General features: G+C 39.4%; 1 protein-coding gene across 1 annotated transcript; it reads left to right on the forward strand.

Moving 5' to 3' along the window:
- The first annotated feature begins 789 nt into the window (after nt 1-789).
- Nucleotides 790-18,143, forward strand: COQ2 (coenzyme Q2, polyprenyltransferase). The gene is made up of 7 exons (XM_079724579.1): nt 790-1,114; nt 5,856-6,022; nt 10,241-10,362; nt 11,665-11,750; nt 13,395-13,528; nt 15,457-15,645; nt 17,484-18,143. Exons 1-7 carry the CDS (start codon nt 793-795, stop codon nt 17,646-17,648), a joined length of 1,185 nt encoding a protein of 394 aa, XP_079580705.1. The 5' UTR covers nt 790-792; the 3' UTR covers nt 17,649-18,143.
- The last annotated feature ends 1,166 nt before the right edge of the window (nt 18,144-19,309 follow it).

A 19,309-nucleotide genomic window follows, 5' to 3' on the forward strand; every position in this document is an offset into this window, starting at 1 on the left:
AAAATCCACACGTCTGGTGTGACAAGCCAAGTAGTGTTGTAGTAGAATACTGAGAGCAAACGCAGACAGGAGGAAGTGTGTGTTTTCCTTTACAAATATAAAACGAAATTTCCCAGGGCCTTGATCCCTCTGTCTACAACTGAACAGGCTGTGAGCTACTTTTGTAAATTTATTAAGGACCACCCCGTTGCCACCACCACTGGAGACAAGATATCACAGAATCACTGTTGAGGTTTTAAAGCAAGGTGCTGAAAGACTAACCCAATTCCCTAGAATACTAAAATTCAAATAAGAGACTTGCCCATAGTCAGTCAGTAAGTGATTAAATGGGATAATACATGTAAAGTGCCTGTAACCGTGCCTGGCACAGAGCGCTATCCAGAAGTTGGATATGATTAACCCCTTCGAGCAGATATTCTAGCTGCAGGCTCATAGCATCCCACACACTCGCTGCCTCTGGATTATACGAACTGCTTTGAATTGGTAAGTTTAAGGTTTTCACTTGTGTAATGCATGTCTGTTAACTCTGAGTACGATTTTAATGTACATTCTCGAATTTGGCCGCTTGGTGCCCTTTTAGCTTTAAAAAGGAAACACCGCAAATCAGTATTTTGGGTTCAGTAAGTTTTTCTCGGTGTTTTTTTTTTGTTTGTTTGTTTGTTTTTTCCTGTTACAACTGCTACGTATTTTGATAATAGGAACTCCTTTACCTGAAGGACTCCCGCGATCCTTCCGGTTTCACGTTACTCGAAAAGCTCCGACCACCCGGTCATCCTGCTGACGTCACTGCGCATGCCTGCCTGTGAACGGACGCTTGGGAATGACGTCAGGCCCCTGCGGGTCCGTGCTCTCCGGAGCGCCATGCTGGGCGCGGCAGGAGCGGGGCTAGTGCGGAGCCTGCGGGCAGGGACGCAGGTGTGGCTGTGGGGCTCGCGTGGCCGCTCCCTCACCTTGCCGCACGCGGCCCGTGGGCTCCACGCGGGAGACTGGCGGCCCTCAGCCGGGCGGGGGCCGCTCGGGCGGCGGCCGAGCCTGCCTGCGGCGGCGATCGTGAACTCGGCGCCCCGCCCTCTGCAGCCCTACCTGCGCCTCATGCGGTTGGACAAGCCCATAGGTGAGTGTGGACGGACGCGGCGGTCCGGGGGCTGCGGGCGCAGTGGAAGTGAAGCCCGAAAGCCGGGGCTCGGCCGCCAGGCGCCGAATACGCCAAGACATCCGAACAGGGCTATCTCCGAAGTAACTGGCCGGCTGTCAAGCCTCTCTGAATCCTGAGCACGTGAGCCGGGCAAAAAAATTCCACAGTCCGTGTTTAAGTAGTGAATCGAGCAGAAATTCCGTACCCATATCTCTGCATTTGAGCAGATTTACAGTGTGGAAGCACTTCTACGTTCATTATGTTTCATCCTTCCCATAATCCCAGAGCAAATAATTGAGACGATAAAGACGCTGAGGAAATTAAGGCTCTTTGGCAGAGCTAGACCAGATGATGCCGAGTTTTTTTAGCTCTTTGCCCTGCACCATCCATCACACAAAGATTTAATTCATTTGGATGCTGCAGGCACAGCATTTATGGACTACTTATCAGCTCACAGTCGCCTCCTAAGGGAAGATTTTGCTCAACTTCCTATTTAAATTCACCTTTCTCCTCAGTCTCTCTTTACCCCCCCATTTTTCTTCATAGCATTCGCCACTAGCCTTATGCATTTATTGGTTGATACACTTCTCCAGTATAGTATAAGCTCCACTTACATGAGACTTTTATATCTAGTGTCTAGAACAGCCTAGCAGTAGTATTAAATGAATCAAGTCCTACAGCACTGCGTAGCCTTAGGGCTAGAAAGAGCTATGGAAACTTTGTACTTTCAAAGAACTCCCAGTCTAGTTTAAAAAGACAGAGTATTGTGTGAGTTGGAGAACATTGGGTTAATAGTATTATGTATGTTAAGAAGATACAAGCCTGCTTGCTTTGGTTCTAAATAAAGTGACTAGGATTTTTCAGACAACTTATGAATAGTACTATTAGAATTCATTCAGCAAACATTTTTTGAGCCCTTACTGTATGCCAGGAACAATAAATTGACAGTAGTAGAATTCCAGGTTTGATACTTCTTTACTTAAATTCTTCTTTTGTGGGATAATTTTATGTTTATTGTTTTATTTTGTTGAATTTTGATCTTGTTAAAAAGTGGATTTCGGGGCTTCCCTGGTGGCGCAGTAGTTGAGAGTCCGCCTGCTGATGCAGGTTCGTGCCCCGGTCCGGGAAGATCCCACATGCCGCGGAGCGGCTGGGCCCGTGAGCCATGGCCGCTGAGCCTGCGCATCCGGAGCCTGTGCTCTGCAACGGGAGAGGCCACAACAGTGAGAGGCCCGCGTACCGCAAAAAAAAAAAAAAAAAAAAAAAAAAAAAAATGTGGGTTTCGTTGTTTTTCAGAAAGGATTACAACTTCCTACAACCATGTCACAAACTACATTATTTCAGGAGGTTTCAGCAGGTAGCACTCTTTCCACTAAATTGGTGGTATAACTGGTTTTACCACGTTTATGGCTGAAACTGCATTTATGTTTTCTTGAAGACAATGTGTAATTAGTGAATGAATCTTAGACTCAGTTTACACAAGCTCTTTGGTCTGCCCATCACCTCTGAGAATGCTTACTCACTTTATAATCTCCCAGAGAGTTTTTACTTTTTCTATAATAAATATATCTTTCTGAAACCTATTGTATCCTCCCACCTCTGCATCTTTCTTCATGGGAGAGAACAGAATGACAGTGTCATAGGGGAGACCAAAAAATGTTGCTGAGAATCAGGAGGGCAAAAGAACAATAAGAACTCATGGGTATTTAGAGCTTTAGGTATCCAGAGTGATAACCTGGAGCCAAACTGCTTGGGTTTGAATTCCAGCTCTGCCATTTTTTTGCCTGTGTGGCCTTGGGCAAATTACTGTCTCTATGCTTCAGTTTCTGTGTTTGTTAAACGGGTATAATAGAAGTTGTGCCTATCTCATAGGTTTGTTGTGAGAATCAAAACTATTGTAGGACAGCACCTGGCACGGAGTAAGCACCATGACTTTGTTATTGTTTTCATTATCACCATTATTAATATTGTCTTATAACAACTCTAAGAGGTAGATGATGCTCTTTCCCCTCTTTTGAAGATGAGGAGCACTGAGGCTTCAAGTTTAATATACTTTAGTGTCTAGTGTCACTTACTAGGAGCAGACATTGAACCTTCACTGCAGGAACCCTCCTCATCTGTAGGGGTGCCCTGCAGATTCCTATCAGTGAATATGGTACCTAAAATGCAGACTTACAGCCAAGGACATTTTGACACTGACACAAAATGCTATAGGTGGTTACACATCTTTCTCTTTATAATCCTTTTTTAAATGGAACCTTCATTTCTACTTGTACCAGGAAAATGCCTGTGAAGTAGTGTTCTTTTTTTTCTATCAGGGCAGCATTAGCTAGCTACTCCTCTGTCCCTCTGAGCTATACTGATAGGTCCAGGGAAAAGGAAGTGGTTAAACCCATTGTGTTTTAACCTCTTCGTGCATCTGTTTCCTCATCTGTAAAATAGGAATAATAATAGTGCCTACTTTATAAGGGTGTCTTTGAGGATTAAATGAGTTTGTATATATAAAGCATTTAGAACACTGCTTGACATTTCACAAACATTTAGAAAATGGCATTGTTGTTATTGTTTTAGATGGGACACACTGAATATGAGTCTGTCCAGGACAACCTGAATTCAGGTCTAGACTGGTCATTTCTGATTTTTAGCCTCTCCTTGCCTTGCCTTTTCTGTGTATTTAAGCCCCTTTTGGAAAAGCCTTCCTGAGTTTTTCCTACTCCATCCCCCGTTAACTTGGGTGGCACTGTTTCATGCCTTTATAGCATCCTGTACTTTCCCTGTTGTTGAATTGATCTATGTCAGTGTTATTTATTTAACTGTGTTTCTTCCTTTTGCTTTATAAGCTGTGTGAAGGCAGAAATCAGCCCTCACTTAGTCACCATTGTATTCCCAGTTCCTGGAACAGCTCTGGTACAAAGTATGTGCTTTATAAATATTTGCAAATGAATAAAGCTTAAATTTAATGAAGCTTAAACATGATCATAAGGACTTTGTCATTTGACCATTTTTGTACAGGATCTGATTTTTCTTTAGCCACATGTCCTATTTATTCCACCTTTTGAGGAGGAAGAAATTATCCTCTACCCTTCTAAGTTAAGTCTAAGAATTAAGTTGACATGAGACAGATTAATAGGAGAAAATCAAACAAAAATTTAATAGCATGTGTGGGTGAGAGAGACCCAGGAAGACTGAGTAACTCACCAAAATGGCCAAAATACCCTCACCTTAAATATCTTCAGCTAAAGACACAGCAGTATATTGGGGGTAGTGGTTTGGGACTTAAAAGGGGAGGAAGGTAATTCACTGGAGATAGAAAAGTAAATGTTTGGTAAACGGTCGTCCCTGGTCTCTAGGCCCTATCAAGTTTCCCCACCACACCTAGCCTATATTTTTGGCAGATATCTGATGATAGCTCTACTCTGGTCACATTCTTGAAAATGTTCTTGAATCTTCTGTTTCTTAAAAATAATCGGGGCTTCCCTGGTGGCGCAGTGGTTGAGAGTCCACCTGCCGATGCAGGGGACACGGGTTCGTGCCCCGGTCCGGGAAGATCCCACATGCCGTGGAGCGGCTGGGCCCGTGAGCCATGGCCGCTGAGCCTGCGCGTCCAGAGCCTGTGCTCCGCAACGGGAGAGGCCACGGCAGTGAGAGGCCCGCATACCGCAAAAAAAAATAATGATAACTGGCCTAAATTAATCCTCATGCGAAAGGGACACATTTGTGGAGTGGCACTCTTATATTGCTAATATACACTCTTATATTACTATAGGAAAGAAAAGCTCAGAATTTATCTAATAGGTACAATATCCAAACATCTGTTGAAAGAATTTCTTTTGAAAATAGGATATCTACTACAGGTCATGTGTGAAGGCGCCTATCCGTACAATTTATTTGGTGTTAGCTTCATTTCATCTAGTTTATGGGCTGAGTACCAAGAACTAATCCCATTTGTGCATCTAGTAGCAAAATATTAAAAAAACAGTAGGTTAATCCTTCTTTCCCCCCAAACCATTTTATTATATTGTATTAACAACAATAAAGAAAGTTTTATTAAAGTTTTTTGAGCAGGTAATACATGCAGATGATACAAAATTTTAAAAGGTGTACGGGTATAGAGTGAAAACTAAGTCTTCCGCCCCTTTTTCCCAACCAACCAGTTTTCTTCCCCAAAGGCAACTCTCAGTATCAGTTTCTAATGTTTCCTTCCTGACATAGTTTATGAACATACATTCAAATGTATGTATTTGTTTTATATGTGTATGCATTTGCATATATACACATATACTCACACATGTATAGGAAAACTCTTCAGCTTGCCCTCCATAGGAACTGGAACATTTGCAACCGCATCAGACATATATGACTATCCAGCTCCCCAGAGTATCTTGTCAGCCTTTGGGTTGTGCCAGTCTGCTAGGTAGAAAAAGTCATCTCAATGTAATTTGCATGTGTATTTATCAAAGTTGAGTATCTTCATTGGTATAAGAGCCATTTGTATTTTCTATTAGGTTTTTTGTCCATTTTTCGATCGGGCTTTTGATCTGTCTTCAGTTTCTGGGAACCCTATATATTAGGGAGAATAGTCCTCTGTTATATGAGTTGCAAGCTTATTTTCCCAGTTTTGTCATGACTTTGTGTTCCTTACTTCTTTTGGATACAGGATTTCAAACAAATGAAAACAGCTAACTTAATTTGTACCTTTTTGTCTTTTTATTTTGCTTAGGAACCTGGCTACTGTATCTGCCATGTACTTGGAGCATTGGTCTGGCAGCTGAACCAGGTTGTTTTCCAGATTGGTACATGTTATCCCTCTTTGGCACTGGAGCCGTTCTGATGCGTGGAGCAGGCTGTACTATTAATGACATGTGGGACCAGGACTACGATAAAAAGGTAGATTCGTCCCAGAAAGGAACAGAGAGGCTCCTCTCAATTCTGCAAAGTAAGATGGTGGCATCACTTTTGAATGCCACATAAAGCAACAGGATCATTTAGTGTCCTCACTGAAATCCAGCGTAAGAAGTGCCAGTATCAGTTGAATAGCTGGTGTTGCAAAGTGCAGTGTGCTTCCTTTCTCAACAGAGGAGCGGCCATGGGGGCAAGGTGTGTACATCATTTTTACAAAATGAATTAGAATTTGGAAGGCCAGAGAAAGGATGTTGGGAGTGAAGGTGAAAATTCCATCCTGAACCTTTGGGTGTCTAAAAGAACTGTCATCCCTTCCTTTGAGATATATGTTCGAGCCATAACTATTCATATGTAAATCAGATCTTAATTTAAATGAATCAAGGCAGCCCTATTAGCATTTGCTATAATTATTTCTTTTAAAAACATAATTTTATTTTTTTCTCCTTAGAAAAATAATACATGTTTATTCTGAAAATTTCAGACAGTACAAAAATAGAAAGGATAGGAAATGCAAGTCTTCCTTATCACCTCCCCCAAGCCCCCAGAAAAAACTTCATTTAAAGTTTGATACATTATATTTCTCTAGATTATTTTCTATGCATGTTCTAATGCATGCGTGTAATTATTTCTTTGTTCTTCAATAGACCGTTTTTTTCTCAAGGGAATGGTCCGTCTTGTTTGCCTTTTATTCCAGCAGCCATACTATAACAAGTATAAAATCATTAAATGCTTGAGTAAATAATCAAGTAAACTTTCAATTTATAAGAAATCCAGGGTGAATTATGTGAAGTAAATAATCATGTGACACTCACATAAAGTGAATAATCTTCCCTGGTTTGCCTTTCATATAAATCTTAGTTTTCCTTAAGCAGAGCACACCTATAATGATTTTTAGCTTATAGAACAGTGTCACATTAATAATTTTTAAATTCAAAAACATTTATTGAATACCTACTGTCTATGAGACACAGTGACAGGTTCTAGGATTGTGTGGATGAAAGACAAGATTGCTGACTTCAGTTTAGTAGCTATCAAGAGATAGTGTTCACAAGGGCACTTACTGCAGACCACCTACCTTACCTTAGCATAATGCAGGGGGTTAGAGAGAAGTTTTGATGGGGTGAGGTGGGGTAAGGTGACTTTGGAACTATGACAGACTAAGATGGCAAAAAAAGCCTGGACAGGAGGGTGAAGGTCACTCTAGGCAGAGGGAACAGCAGACACAGAGGCATGGCTGTGAGATAAAGTATATTATGCTTGACAACTGCAACTATGTGGTTTGTGTGTGGCTGGAGGATAGGATAGTGGCAAAGTGGCAGGTGATGCATGGTAAAGGCATCTTTATGTCTCGCTGACCATTGGGATGCTTTGATCTATGCCAGGAGATGCGTACTTTCTTGTTTTGGGGGTTTGCACATCCTGGTCAGTTTGTCATCTGCATAACCATATGAATGAGGCTTCTGGCCAGTATCACTTCAAAATAATTATTGAACACATTTAGAGCAGCCTAATGTCAAAATCCTGGTTGTGATACTGTACTGTAAAGTTTTGCAAGATGTTACCCTTGGAGAAAACTAGATAAAGGATACATAGGATCTCTATATTTCTTATAATACAGAGATTTAAAAAAAAATTGCATGTGAATCTACAATTATCTCAAAAGAAGTTTAATTAAAAAATAACATAATCAAACCAACCAACATTTTCTACTTTTTTTTTTTTTTTTTTTTTTTTTGCGGTACGCGGGCCTCTCACTGTTGCGGCCTCTCCCGCTGCAGAGCACAGGCTCCGGACGCGCAGGCTCAGTGGCCATGGCTCACGGGCCCAGCCGCTCCGCGGCATGTGGGATCCTCCCAGACTGGGGCACGAACCCATGTCCCCTGCATCGGCAGGCAGACTCTCAACCACTGCGCCACCAGGGAAGCCCTCTACTTTTTAAATTAACGAAATAGAGCCATTTTAGTTTTGTCTTAAGTGATTTTTATTCTCACTAGATAAAAGGGAACTGATTAGATATCTTACATCTCCCCCGTGCCGTTTTTCTCTGATTAGAGGAATCCAGAGTCTATGTTGACACACAACAAAGCACTTAAATGAGTATTTTATAGCTATGGTTTTGCTAACATGAATTTTTAAATGTTATGAGAATCTGTTTTACAGCATGGGTTAAAAACCTTGGTCAAATTGTAACGCTTACCTTACATTTTCTTAAAGACAGTATGTTTATGGCTGAGGGTTTTGCTTAATATGTTAGATGACTAAGTAAATTGCTAATACATTAAATGGTAAGTGAATTGCTATTAGATTATTTGGCTTAAATGTGTTTTGTTGATGATGTATGTAATCTGCTAGTCATGCGATAAACATTAGGTCCAATAAACATTGAAATAATATCAATGCACAGGAGTTAATGATTTGGTGTTGTAAGCTGTGAGCATTCTAGTTTCATAGAAACCACATAGAATATGTTTTTTGATCATCATAGTGCCTCATTTTTATTCTTTTGGTGGAGTGCTTGTTTTTCACCTCTCGAGTTTAGCCAGGCAATTACCATTGTACTGAAGGGGCAGTGTAATTTTGTGGTTAGTACTATGGTTGATGGGACTGGACTGACTGTGCTACCTTAGTATCTGTGACCTTGGAAAGTTACTGAGCCTCTCTGCTTCAGTTTCCTAAAACTTAGAAATAGCAAGAACTTGTGAGTGGCTAAAAGAGAGTTGTTACAAGGATTCGATGATGTGATGCATATATAGCTCTTAGATTCTTAACATTCAAATACTGGCAGGAAGAATCATAATATCCTAAATCAAATATAAGAACATAAATATTATTCCCACTTGAAACTACAGGGACCAAATCAAGGATGAGATATCCAGTTCTGGCACTAAGCATGATAAGTTTTTGACAAACTGTTTTATTGCACAGTGAAGCATGCTGTGAATTGGGTCAGCAAATTTCTTCTGTAAAGGACCAGATAGTAAATAGTTTAGGCTCTGTGGGCCACACAGTCTTTGTTGCAACTACTGCACTCTGTTACAGTGTGAAAGCAGCCACATACGATACGTAAAAAAATGGGTGTGTCTCTGTTTCAATAAAATTTTATTTGTGGACACTGAAATTTGAATTTCATATTTTCATGTGGCATAATACATTACTCTTTCTTTGTTTATTTTCAACCACCAAAAAAAGTAAAAACCATTGTTAGTTCATGGTTCCATACAAAAACAGACAGAAAGCTGGATTTGGCTCACAGGCCATAGTTTGCTAAACCCTTGCTATAAATCATACAAAAATATGTTATATTAATTATAGTTAACATTTATTGCATCAGGCATTGCATTCACTCTGTGAGGTAGGTGCTATTATTACCTCTCCCTCTCTTTCTGTTTTTCCTTAAATAGGTAAATAACCTAAGCCTGAGGGAGGTCAAGTAACTTGCCAGAATTCACACAGCCAATAAGTGATGGAATTGAATTCAAATGCTAGGCTCTCTAATCCCAGATCCTGAGTTCTTAACTTCCAGCAATGCTGAAAATTTTGGTTATGCTCTTTATTTGTGGTTGAATTTAGAATAATCACATTTCATGATCTCTTGGAAGGAAAAGAACAATATATATTATTTGTTCACATAATTGCTCTACCTGTTCATATTCTTACAGTGAGTTTGCCCTTTATATATGGGTGCAGTTAATATAAGATTACAGCCCCATTCCTACATAGACTGGCAAAAGCACTCCCACTTTCAAACTCAGATAAATCTGTCTTCTTTCTTCATGTCTGATATCTGATTGCAGTGCTTCCCATACTCAAAGCATTTACATGATATCAGCCTTATCTAACATGCTCTGCACTTTCCTCTTTCCTGAGAATTCGTATTATTTTTGTCCCTCTTTGCTCCATGGAAATTGAACATATACTTCCTAAGCTGGGCAGGTAAATAGTTAGATTACGAAGTTGCTTTGTTTTGTTTGTTTGGAGATGGGGATGGGAGATGGAAAGAAAGAGGAATGAATGGTGGGAATTTTTAGTTCTTTTCAAAGCTATTTTAAATAGAAGTTTTGATTCATGGTAGTACTTCCAATGTTCACCTTTTATTCATATTTCTGCCTTAGTACGTACCATGGGCCAGTCTCCTGAGTAAATGTTGAAGTAAATGATTAAGCTATTCCCCGACGCTAAGGTATCTGTTTTTATGTTGTTAAGGTTACAAGAACAGCAAGTCGCCCAATAGCTGCTGGAGACATTTCAACTTTTCAGTCCTTTGTTTTTCTTGGGGGACAGCTGACCTTGGCACTGGGTGTTCTTCTGTGTCTGAATTACTACAGGTACAGTATATGTGTTTTTCATAATCATGTAAAAAATCTTTCCCTTGACATAGAAGTACATATAAAATAAAATAGAAATATCTGTATTACAAAGTTGTTTATTACCTAATCAAGCATCTGTAAAGTTAGCAATGTAAGTCACCACACACTGTAAAGTCAAGAATGCTTTCAGCCAAAGGAATGAAGAGATCAGCGTTTCGTTTATTCTGCACCACTTCCAGTACTTGCACTATGTGTTCCCTAAAGGACTCAAGACACTTTTCCTAGGTTTTCTAGGTGCATGCGTGGGAGTGTGTGTATATACCCATTTGTATAATTTTATTTATCCTGGTAGTGTCTCTGAAGCGTTAGAGGCAGAAGTGATTATGCTCACTTTGCAAAAAGAGGAACTGGGTCTTTCCCACAGTCGTATTACTAATCAATGACAGAAGAAAAAAGAACTCATTCTTATACTTCTTAAACAGAGACAAAATTAGACTTTTGTGCACCAGATGGCTGCTTACATAGTGCTTCAATAAGACAAAAAGGAGGAGTCCAGCAAATAAGCATATTTTATAGAGACTAGACTTAATTGTGTATCTTGTTCTGATAGCTTCAGTCAAGTGAAAACACTTTGAAAGGTTATTCCTGGAAGGGTAGTGTTAAGTGAGCTGTGAGCTTCCTAAAAACATCTTATCTGACTGTCATCCTTTCATAGGTACTTTGTGACCTTATCCTCTTCTAGAGAGGTAACCCCTTGTGCATATAGGGAGGGATATCTTGACTCTAATTCTCTGTTAGGACATCTCAGTTTACTAGCTATCTTAATGTTTGAAAGCAAAATTTAGGCGGTAGCACATGGGGAGTATTATGTTGGATATTGGGGCCAGATGCCTTAGGTTTGCTTCCTGGCCCTGCTACTGACTAGCTGTATAACAATTGGCAAATTACTTTCTCTCTTTGACTTTAGTTTTTTCATCTGCAAAAAAACAAGTAGAATAAAACTACCTGCCTCGTAAGGTTGTGGTGCAGGTTATAATGAGTTAACATATGTAGAGCAGTTAAAACAGTCCTAATACATGAAAGCAATATATGTGTTAGCTATTCTTATTTTGTTTCATTGTTTGTAACACTTAAGATATTTTCTAATCACCCTTTATGTTAATTAAAGTCCAGGAATCAAGGTCTAGGAAGAGAATTTTACATAACAAAAAATACAATTTAGATAAATCATTTCCTCATCAGTGTTGCTATTGTTGTCTTATTTACCGATTTTTAAGAGATGGTGATATTAATCTTTTTCATGTTTTTTCTTGATTTCAGTATAGCTCTTGGAGCAGCATCCCTACTTCTTGTCATCACCTACCCGCTAATGAAGAGAATTACATACTGGCCTCAATTAGCCTTGGGTGAGCTTGAAATAACTATAAGTATTTCCTTCAATACCCTCAAGCTATACTTTTATATATAATATCAATGCGTGTGTGTGGTGTGTATGTGGTATGTGTGTGTGTGTAACGTGGCAGAGATAAAATGTTAAGTCAGTCATGAAATTTTCCAAACCAAGAATAGATTTTCATGTTTTAATGGAGGGCAATTAGCCATTTTTATTGGCTAAAAAATCTTGGACATCTGCTAAGATTATCATCATTATTATTTTCTGAAATGCTCTTAAAAATCTAGGTATGTCATGAAGAAAGAAAATTAGCCGCCTTGACTTTACCGCTCTCTTTAGGTAGTTGATCTAGATGCCCTGAAGATTTTGGGGATTGGAATAGAAAGCACTCTGAGGCAGGAGAACAAGAGTTGAAGTGTGTGATAGCTTAGCTCCCTTTCTGGGAAGCCTTCCTTAGACTTACCAGAAGAAAGTTAGCCAGTCTCTCCTGGGCTCCCATAGCACTCTAATGTGACACTTACTCATTTCAACAGCACTAATTCAACAGGAAGACATTGAGAACCTACCCTCTCTTCCCATTAATAAATTGTAAACACCTAGAAGATAAAGCATTCTTTATATATGGATGGTGCAGCATCTAACATGGCGCTTGGCACATCACAGGTATTCAATAAATATTTGTTGGCAGATAGAGGAAGATAGGTAGGTAAGTCAAAACCTATTGCAAAAATATCTACTCCTAGACTTTTCTGTTCTATTCCTGGAATAGTCTAGAGTATTAAGAAAACTAGTATTTTTACTTTAAATATTTATTGAAACCCTGACTTTTACTTTGTGCCAGGAATCACACCAGGTACTAGGAAAATAAACATGACTGAAACACATTCATCCTCTTGAAGGAGCAAGTCCCTCAGGTACCTCAAAGTCAGTGGGTCCCAGGCATCTTCTCAGAAACCCTTTTTCTCCTCCACATTGCCTGTTTCCACTTAGAATCCCTCCTCCTCAGTTGATGGAGCACCTCTCCTCTGTGGTCCCACAGAGCATGCATGTCAGTGTACCTGAGGGACTTGCAGGTGGAGATGTCTAGCAGGCAATTCAGTATCTAGTCTGAAGCTGAGGGAAGTGATTAGGCTTACACATAGATATTTAGGAGTTGTCACCATGTGGAGTTTGTTTACAGTCCTCAGAGAGGGTGGGCTTGAAGAACAAGTGTTCCTGTCTAACTCTTGTTTCTGTAACTTAAAGGGGAAGTAGAGCAATAATGGAAAAAACACAGGAGTTTGACTCAGATAGGTCTAAGTTCAAACCCTAGCATCTAATACTATTTATCATTGGTGCCATTCGTCATACTAGGTAGGATTAATGTTGTTCTCATGAAACCTCCTATTTATCAGGGGAATATTATTCTTTCTGTTAGCTATGTTATTTTAATTGTTAATTAACCTTTCTGGTTCTGTTTTCCTTTTTTGTAAAATGTAGCTAATAACTACCACATGAGAGACTTGAGAAAATTTAAGGAAGAAACATATATGAGAAAACAGCATACACAGAGCCTAATACATAGAAGCATTTAATACATCCTGATGCCTCTCTCCTTCCCTTTGGAATTCTAAAATACATTTAGACTTTTCTCCTCTTTCTGTTTCACTAATTATAGGGTTGACTTTTAATTGGGGAGCATTACTTGGATGGTCTGCTGTCAAGGGCTCCTGTGATCCATCTGTTTGCCTTCCTCTTTATTTTTCTGGAATTATGTGGACTCTAATATACGATACTATCTATGCTCATCAGGTAAAGAAATATTCTTTTTCGTAACTTTGGCTTAACTGTTATCATTTTTTAAGAACGTTAAAATAAGAACTAAATTAAAGGGAAAGGTTTTTTTCTTTAGGCTTTTTAAAAAAATTGAGGTAACATATGTGTCATGTGTACAACATTATATTTCGATTTCTGTATACACTACAGCATACTCAGCATCAAAAGTTTAGTTTCCATCCATCACCATACCATTGACCCCCTTTACCCATTTTGCCCTCCCCCTTTCCCCTCTGGTTACCACTAATCTATTCTGTGTATCTATGTGTTTAGTTTTATTTTGGTTGTTCGTTTATTTCTCTCTTTCTTTTAATATTCCACACATGAGTGAAATCATAGTGGTATTTGTCTTTTTCTGTCCGACTTACTTTACTTAGCACAATACCCTCAAGATCCATCTATGTTGTTGCAATTGGTAAGATTTTATCTTCTTATGGCTGAGTAGTATTCGACTATATGTATATACCACATGTTTATCCATCCATCTGTTGATGGGCACTCACACTGTTTCCATATCTTGGTTTGTAAATAACACTGCGATGAACATTGGGGTACATATATATCTTTTTGAATTAGTGTCTTTGTTTTCTTCAGGTAAATATCCAGAAGTGGAATAGCTGGATCATATGGTAGTTCTATTCTTAACTTTTTGAGGAATCTCCTTACTGTTTTTCCATATTTATATTCCCACCAACAGTGCACAAGGGCTCCCCTTTCTCCACATCCTTGTCAACACTAGTTATTTCCTGTCTTTCAGATAGCCATTCTAACAAGCATGAGGTGATATCTCATTGTGATTTTGGTTCGCATTTCCCTATTAATTAGTGATGCTGAACATCTTTTCACATGCCTATTGGCCATCTGTATGTCTTCCTTAGAAAATTTCTTCAGGGCAATGTCTATTCATATCCTCTGTCCATTTTTAAATTGGGTTATTTGTTTTTTTGTTGTTGAGTTCTTTATATATTTTGGATATTAACACCTTACCAGATATATGATTTGCCAATGTCTTCTCCCATGTGGTAGATTGTCTTTTCATTTTGTTGATGGTTTCCTTTGCTGTGCAGAAGCTTTTTAGTTTGATGTAGTTTCATTTATTTATTTCTGCTTTTGTTTCCCTTACCTGCGGAGACATATCCAGAAAGATATTGCTAAGACTGATATCAGGGAGTGTACTGCCTATGTTTTCTTCTGGGAATTTTGTGGTTTCAAGTCTTACATTCACGTCTTTAATCCATTTTGAGTTAATTTTTATGTATGGTATAAGATAGTGGTCTAGTTTCACTTTTTGCATGTGGCTGTCCAGTTTTCCCAACGCCATTTGTTGAAGAGACTGTCCTTTTTCCATTTTATGTTCTTTACTCCTTTGTTGTAAGTTAATTGTTCATATATGGGTGGGCTTATTTCTGGGCTCTCAATTCTGTTTCCAATGATCTGTGTGTGTCTGTTTTTCTGCCAATACCATGCTGTTTTGATAATGATAGCTTTGTAGTATAATTTGAAATCAGGAAGTATGATACCTCCAGCTTTATTGTTTTTTTGTTTTTGTTTTTGTTTTTTTTTTGTGGTACGCGGGCCTCTCACTGTTGTGGCCTCTCCCGTTGTGGAGCACAGGCTCCGGAGACGCGCAGGCTCAGCGGCCATGGCTTACGGGGCCCAGCCGCTCCGCGGCATGTGGGACCTTCCCGGACCAGGGCACGAACCGTCTTTAAACTGTCTTTTAACATATGTTAAAACTGTCTTTTAAAGACAGTTTCTCCTGGAATTAGATGGTAGTGATGGTTGCACAACCTTGCGAATATACTAAAACCACTGAATTACATACTTCAAAATGGTGAACTTTATGATATGTGAATTAAATCTCAGTAAAATCCAGGCAATTTCTTACTACTTTCTAATGTTAGGACAAGAGAGATGATGCTCTGATCGGGCTTAAGTCCACGGCACTGCTGTTCCGCGAAGATACCAAGCAGTGGCTCAGTGGCTTCACTGTGGCGATGCTGGGGGCACTGAGCCTGGTGGGAGTGAACATCGGTCAAACTGTGCCCTACTACACTGCTCTGGCTGCTGTAGGAGCCCATCTGGCTCACCAGGTTTGATCTTTTCCTTATCTTTCCCTCTTTTTTCTTTGGTGTAAATTATAAAAATTATTTAAACAAAATGCCCTGTGTGTTTACCAAGCAAGTTACTTCCTTAAACAACTACTTGGCTTGTACTGCCTTGAACTGCCCCTTCCCTGCCCCAATATGTCATATAAGAAAGCTAGCTGTATTATTTTAGAGAAATAATGTAAACCTAAGCCTAGATTTTTTTTTCCTTCTAATTTTCCTAGAAGTTTTTCTGATGTGTGTCTAGAAAAATTTGAGCAATGTCTTAAGGTTGTGGGTTGAGTTGAATTACTATGAAAGCAAACTGATCAACACAACTGTATTGTTTAATTGTGGGCATCTATTGATGGTTAGCAAACTAATTATTCATATGTTTGAGTCACACTGGCACAGGGACCAAGGCAAGATAAGACACAAAATGCGAAGATGTCAGAGTTCTGCCTACACAGTAGGAAACTGCCAGGATGTTCACCCAGCACCTCAGCCCCACTTGTTTATATGGCAGGTCTACATCACTGACTTCTGTAAAATGAATGAACTAAGTAGAATTTAATTAAATAGGTTGCTTGTAAATGGACTGTATATTTGCATCAGTATTACTGTTATTTTCTTTGAACAGAATGGAAAAGATGTTAGTAAGCCTGTATTTAGATGATCTATTTTATACAGATTGGTGCATGTGTAAGCAGGACTTGCATAACATGGTATGAAGGAAACTAAAATCTGATGTCCATAAAGTAAACCACATACTATATCACCTTCATTGTTTTCCTCACCAGGAAAGCTAAAAGGTATGAATTAGTGATTCTCCACATTTCACCATTTTCCTCTTCAGAATTTCTCAGCATCTCCTTTTGGTCATTACTCAGCTCCATGGGAGTTGTTATCATCAGTTGATTGTCTGGTTAGGATAATGGATGTTTAGCAATATTTAAGCACCTGGATATTAGCAGAGGAAGGCAAAAATTATGGGGATAATCACAAATATAGGAAATATTTGGAACCCACTTTATATTCTGAATTGCCTTTGTGGTCCTCTGCCTAGTCCTTGACACAGTACTTGAAGATGGGCATAGTCTTCTAGTATTTGGAGAAAGGAAATCATGATGATTTTAAGTCTGCAGGTCACATAATAAAGAATAGTTGAGGCCTTCGGATGCTTAAGTCCAGGGTAGCGTAAAATAGGGACATGAGACTTTCTCAGTATATTTGCAGGACAACTGTGGAGAAAAGAGAGTATGTTTGGTCGCTACCTGCAGATCTAGGATTTTAGGTGCCCTTCTCTATGTGGGGATGGGAGGGAGATTTTAACATGTATGGGGGTATTTTGTGGTATCATAAATAGACTGGGAAGGGACCACTACAGGCATTTAGTGAGTGAGGGCCAGGTACATTAAATATCTCTTGATGCAGCAGACAGCCCTGCACAGTAGAGAGTTGCCCTGCCCAAATGTAACTTGTTCCTCTGTTGAGAAACATTGCTCCGAAGAATAAAGCTAAACTGGAGGGTAGGAGTTGTAGAGAGCAGATTTTAGATCAATCAGTTTAAGGAAGAACTTTCTAAATAGAATTAAAAATAGCATGTGTTGCCTCTCAGAGTGTTCCTGCACCCGTCAAGTGCAAGTTTTTAGCTTAGATGATATCCACTGAGAGATATGGTAGATTTTTTCTACATTGGAAAACAATCTGGGGTACATTAAAGGCTTCCCATTGCTTAAAATTCTATAACAAAGTGCTGTTATCTTCTTCATATTGATGTGTTTATTTGTGATGCCTAGAAGTCCATACTGAGTTCTAACATGGCATGTATTCTTTTCTTATAGATTTACACTCTGGACATCCACAGACCTGAGGATTGTTGGGATAAATTCACCTCCAACCGAACAATAGGACTAATAATTTTTTTAGGAATTGTCCTTGGGAATTTGTGGAAAGAAAAGGAGACGGATAAAACAAAGAAAAATATAGATAATAGAATAGAAAATTAGCAAATTAAGTTTATCTGGGGATTTTTAAAACTTTTACAAAATACTCTCAGGTCTTATTACCACATAACTAGATTTGAATAACAGTCTTATAATATGTTAATGAATTACAAACCAGTAGATGAAATTGTAGAGCATTTTTGCCTGGATTTTAGTTCAACTATGTACTAGTCAAATTCTTCCCCGTCACAGAAACCAGGAACTCTTCAGGATTTGCGATCACTTGGAGTAATTAAGTTATAATTCTCATCTGCAGTTACAGGAATTATATGAGTTTTGGCACTTTAGAAAAAAACTTGATGTGTGTCTCATCTAAATGACTGTCTGTAGGAAAATGGACTCTCTTTTTAGGGCAAAATAAAGGCTGCTACAGGAAGTTGAGGCTTATTGTTCTTTGCATTGACCTTTACTTACTGCCAAAAGGTGTAATTCAGGAAACCATTCTGTTTTTTATATTTTAGGAGAGTTTAAATCAGTAAATAAAATTTTTTACCTGTTGTACCTGTACATACTGCTGTTTGTTACCAACCCTGACATTTATTTGAGAGGTCTCTGTATACAACCATAGTGACCAGAATGGGCAGGCAGTCACTAATGATGATTTTAATTTCTATTTATTTATTTTTTATCTCAGGTGTTTGTAATTGATAGGACAGTGGTATACTGGTTAGGTGTAGTAACTCTTTCTTTCCTTACCCCCTTCAGAATATTCTCAACACAGCAGCCACAATGATTTTCTTAAAACCTCTATAAGGTCATGTCATTCTTCTTCTCAGAACCCTCCAGGATCTTCCCAGGTCACTCAGTACAAACTAAAAGTCTTGTCACCTGCTAGGCCCACCATGATCTGGCCTTGTCTGTGGCTCCTCCACTCACACCCCTCTGCAGCCCTGCTGGCCTCCGCACTGCACCTCACAGGCTGGACAGACTCGACCGAGGGCCTTTACATGTACAATTTCCTTTGCCTACAGTGCTCTCCTTGAATTATGTCTTAGTCCTTCACTGCAGGTCTTTTCCTAAGTGTCACCTTTTCAAAGAGGCTTTTCTTAGCCGTTGTTTCTAAAATTTCATTTACAGGGGCTTCCCTGGTGGTGCAGTGGTTAAGAATCTGCCTGCCAATGCAGGGCACACGGGTTCCAGCCCTGGTCGGGGAAGAACCCACATGCTGCGGAGCAACTAAGCCCATGGGCCGTGACCGCTGAGCCTGCGCTCTAGAGCCTGCGAGGCACAACTACTGAAGCCCACGCACCTAGAGCCCATGCTCTGCAACAAGAGAAGCCACTGCAATGAGAAGCCTGTGCACCGTCACGAAGAGTAGCTCCCGCTCACCGCAACTAGAGAAAGCCCACGCGTAGCAATGAAGACCCAGTGCAGCCAAAAATAAATAAATTTTTAAAAATAAATAAAATATATTAAAAAATTCATTTACAGATACTACCTACACTACCTATATTATTGGGGTTTTTTTCTCTTCACAACTTAACCACTCTCAACCTAAAATATGTTTTACTTGATTTAAGTGGCTGTCATGAACAGTGGGGTGTAGTGCGTTTACTGCTGCCCACAATGGAGCTGGGTTATGGGCAGCAGTAAACGCAAAATTGTTTAATGATGATAGTGAGGATGATGTGATGCAGCTGACACAGAGCACTTACACATGCCAG

Source organism: Hyperoodon ampullatus (assembly GCF_949752795.1).
Source record: "Hyperoodon ampullatus genome assembly, chromosome: 1".
NCBI classification, from domain to species: Eukaryota; Metazoa; Chordata; class Mammalia; order Artiodactyla; family Ziphiidae; genus Hyperoodon; species Hyperoodon ampullatus.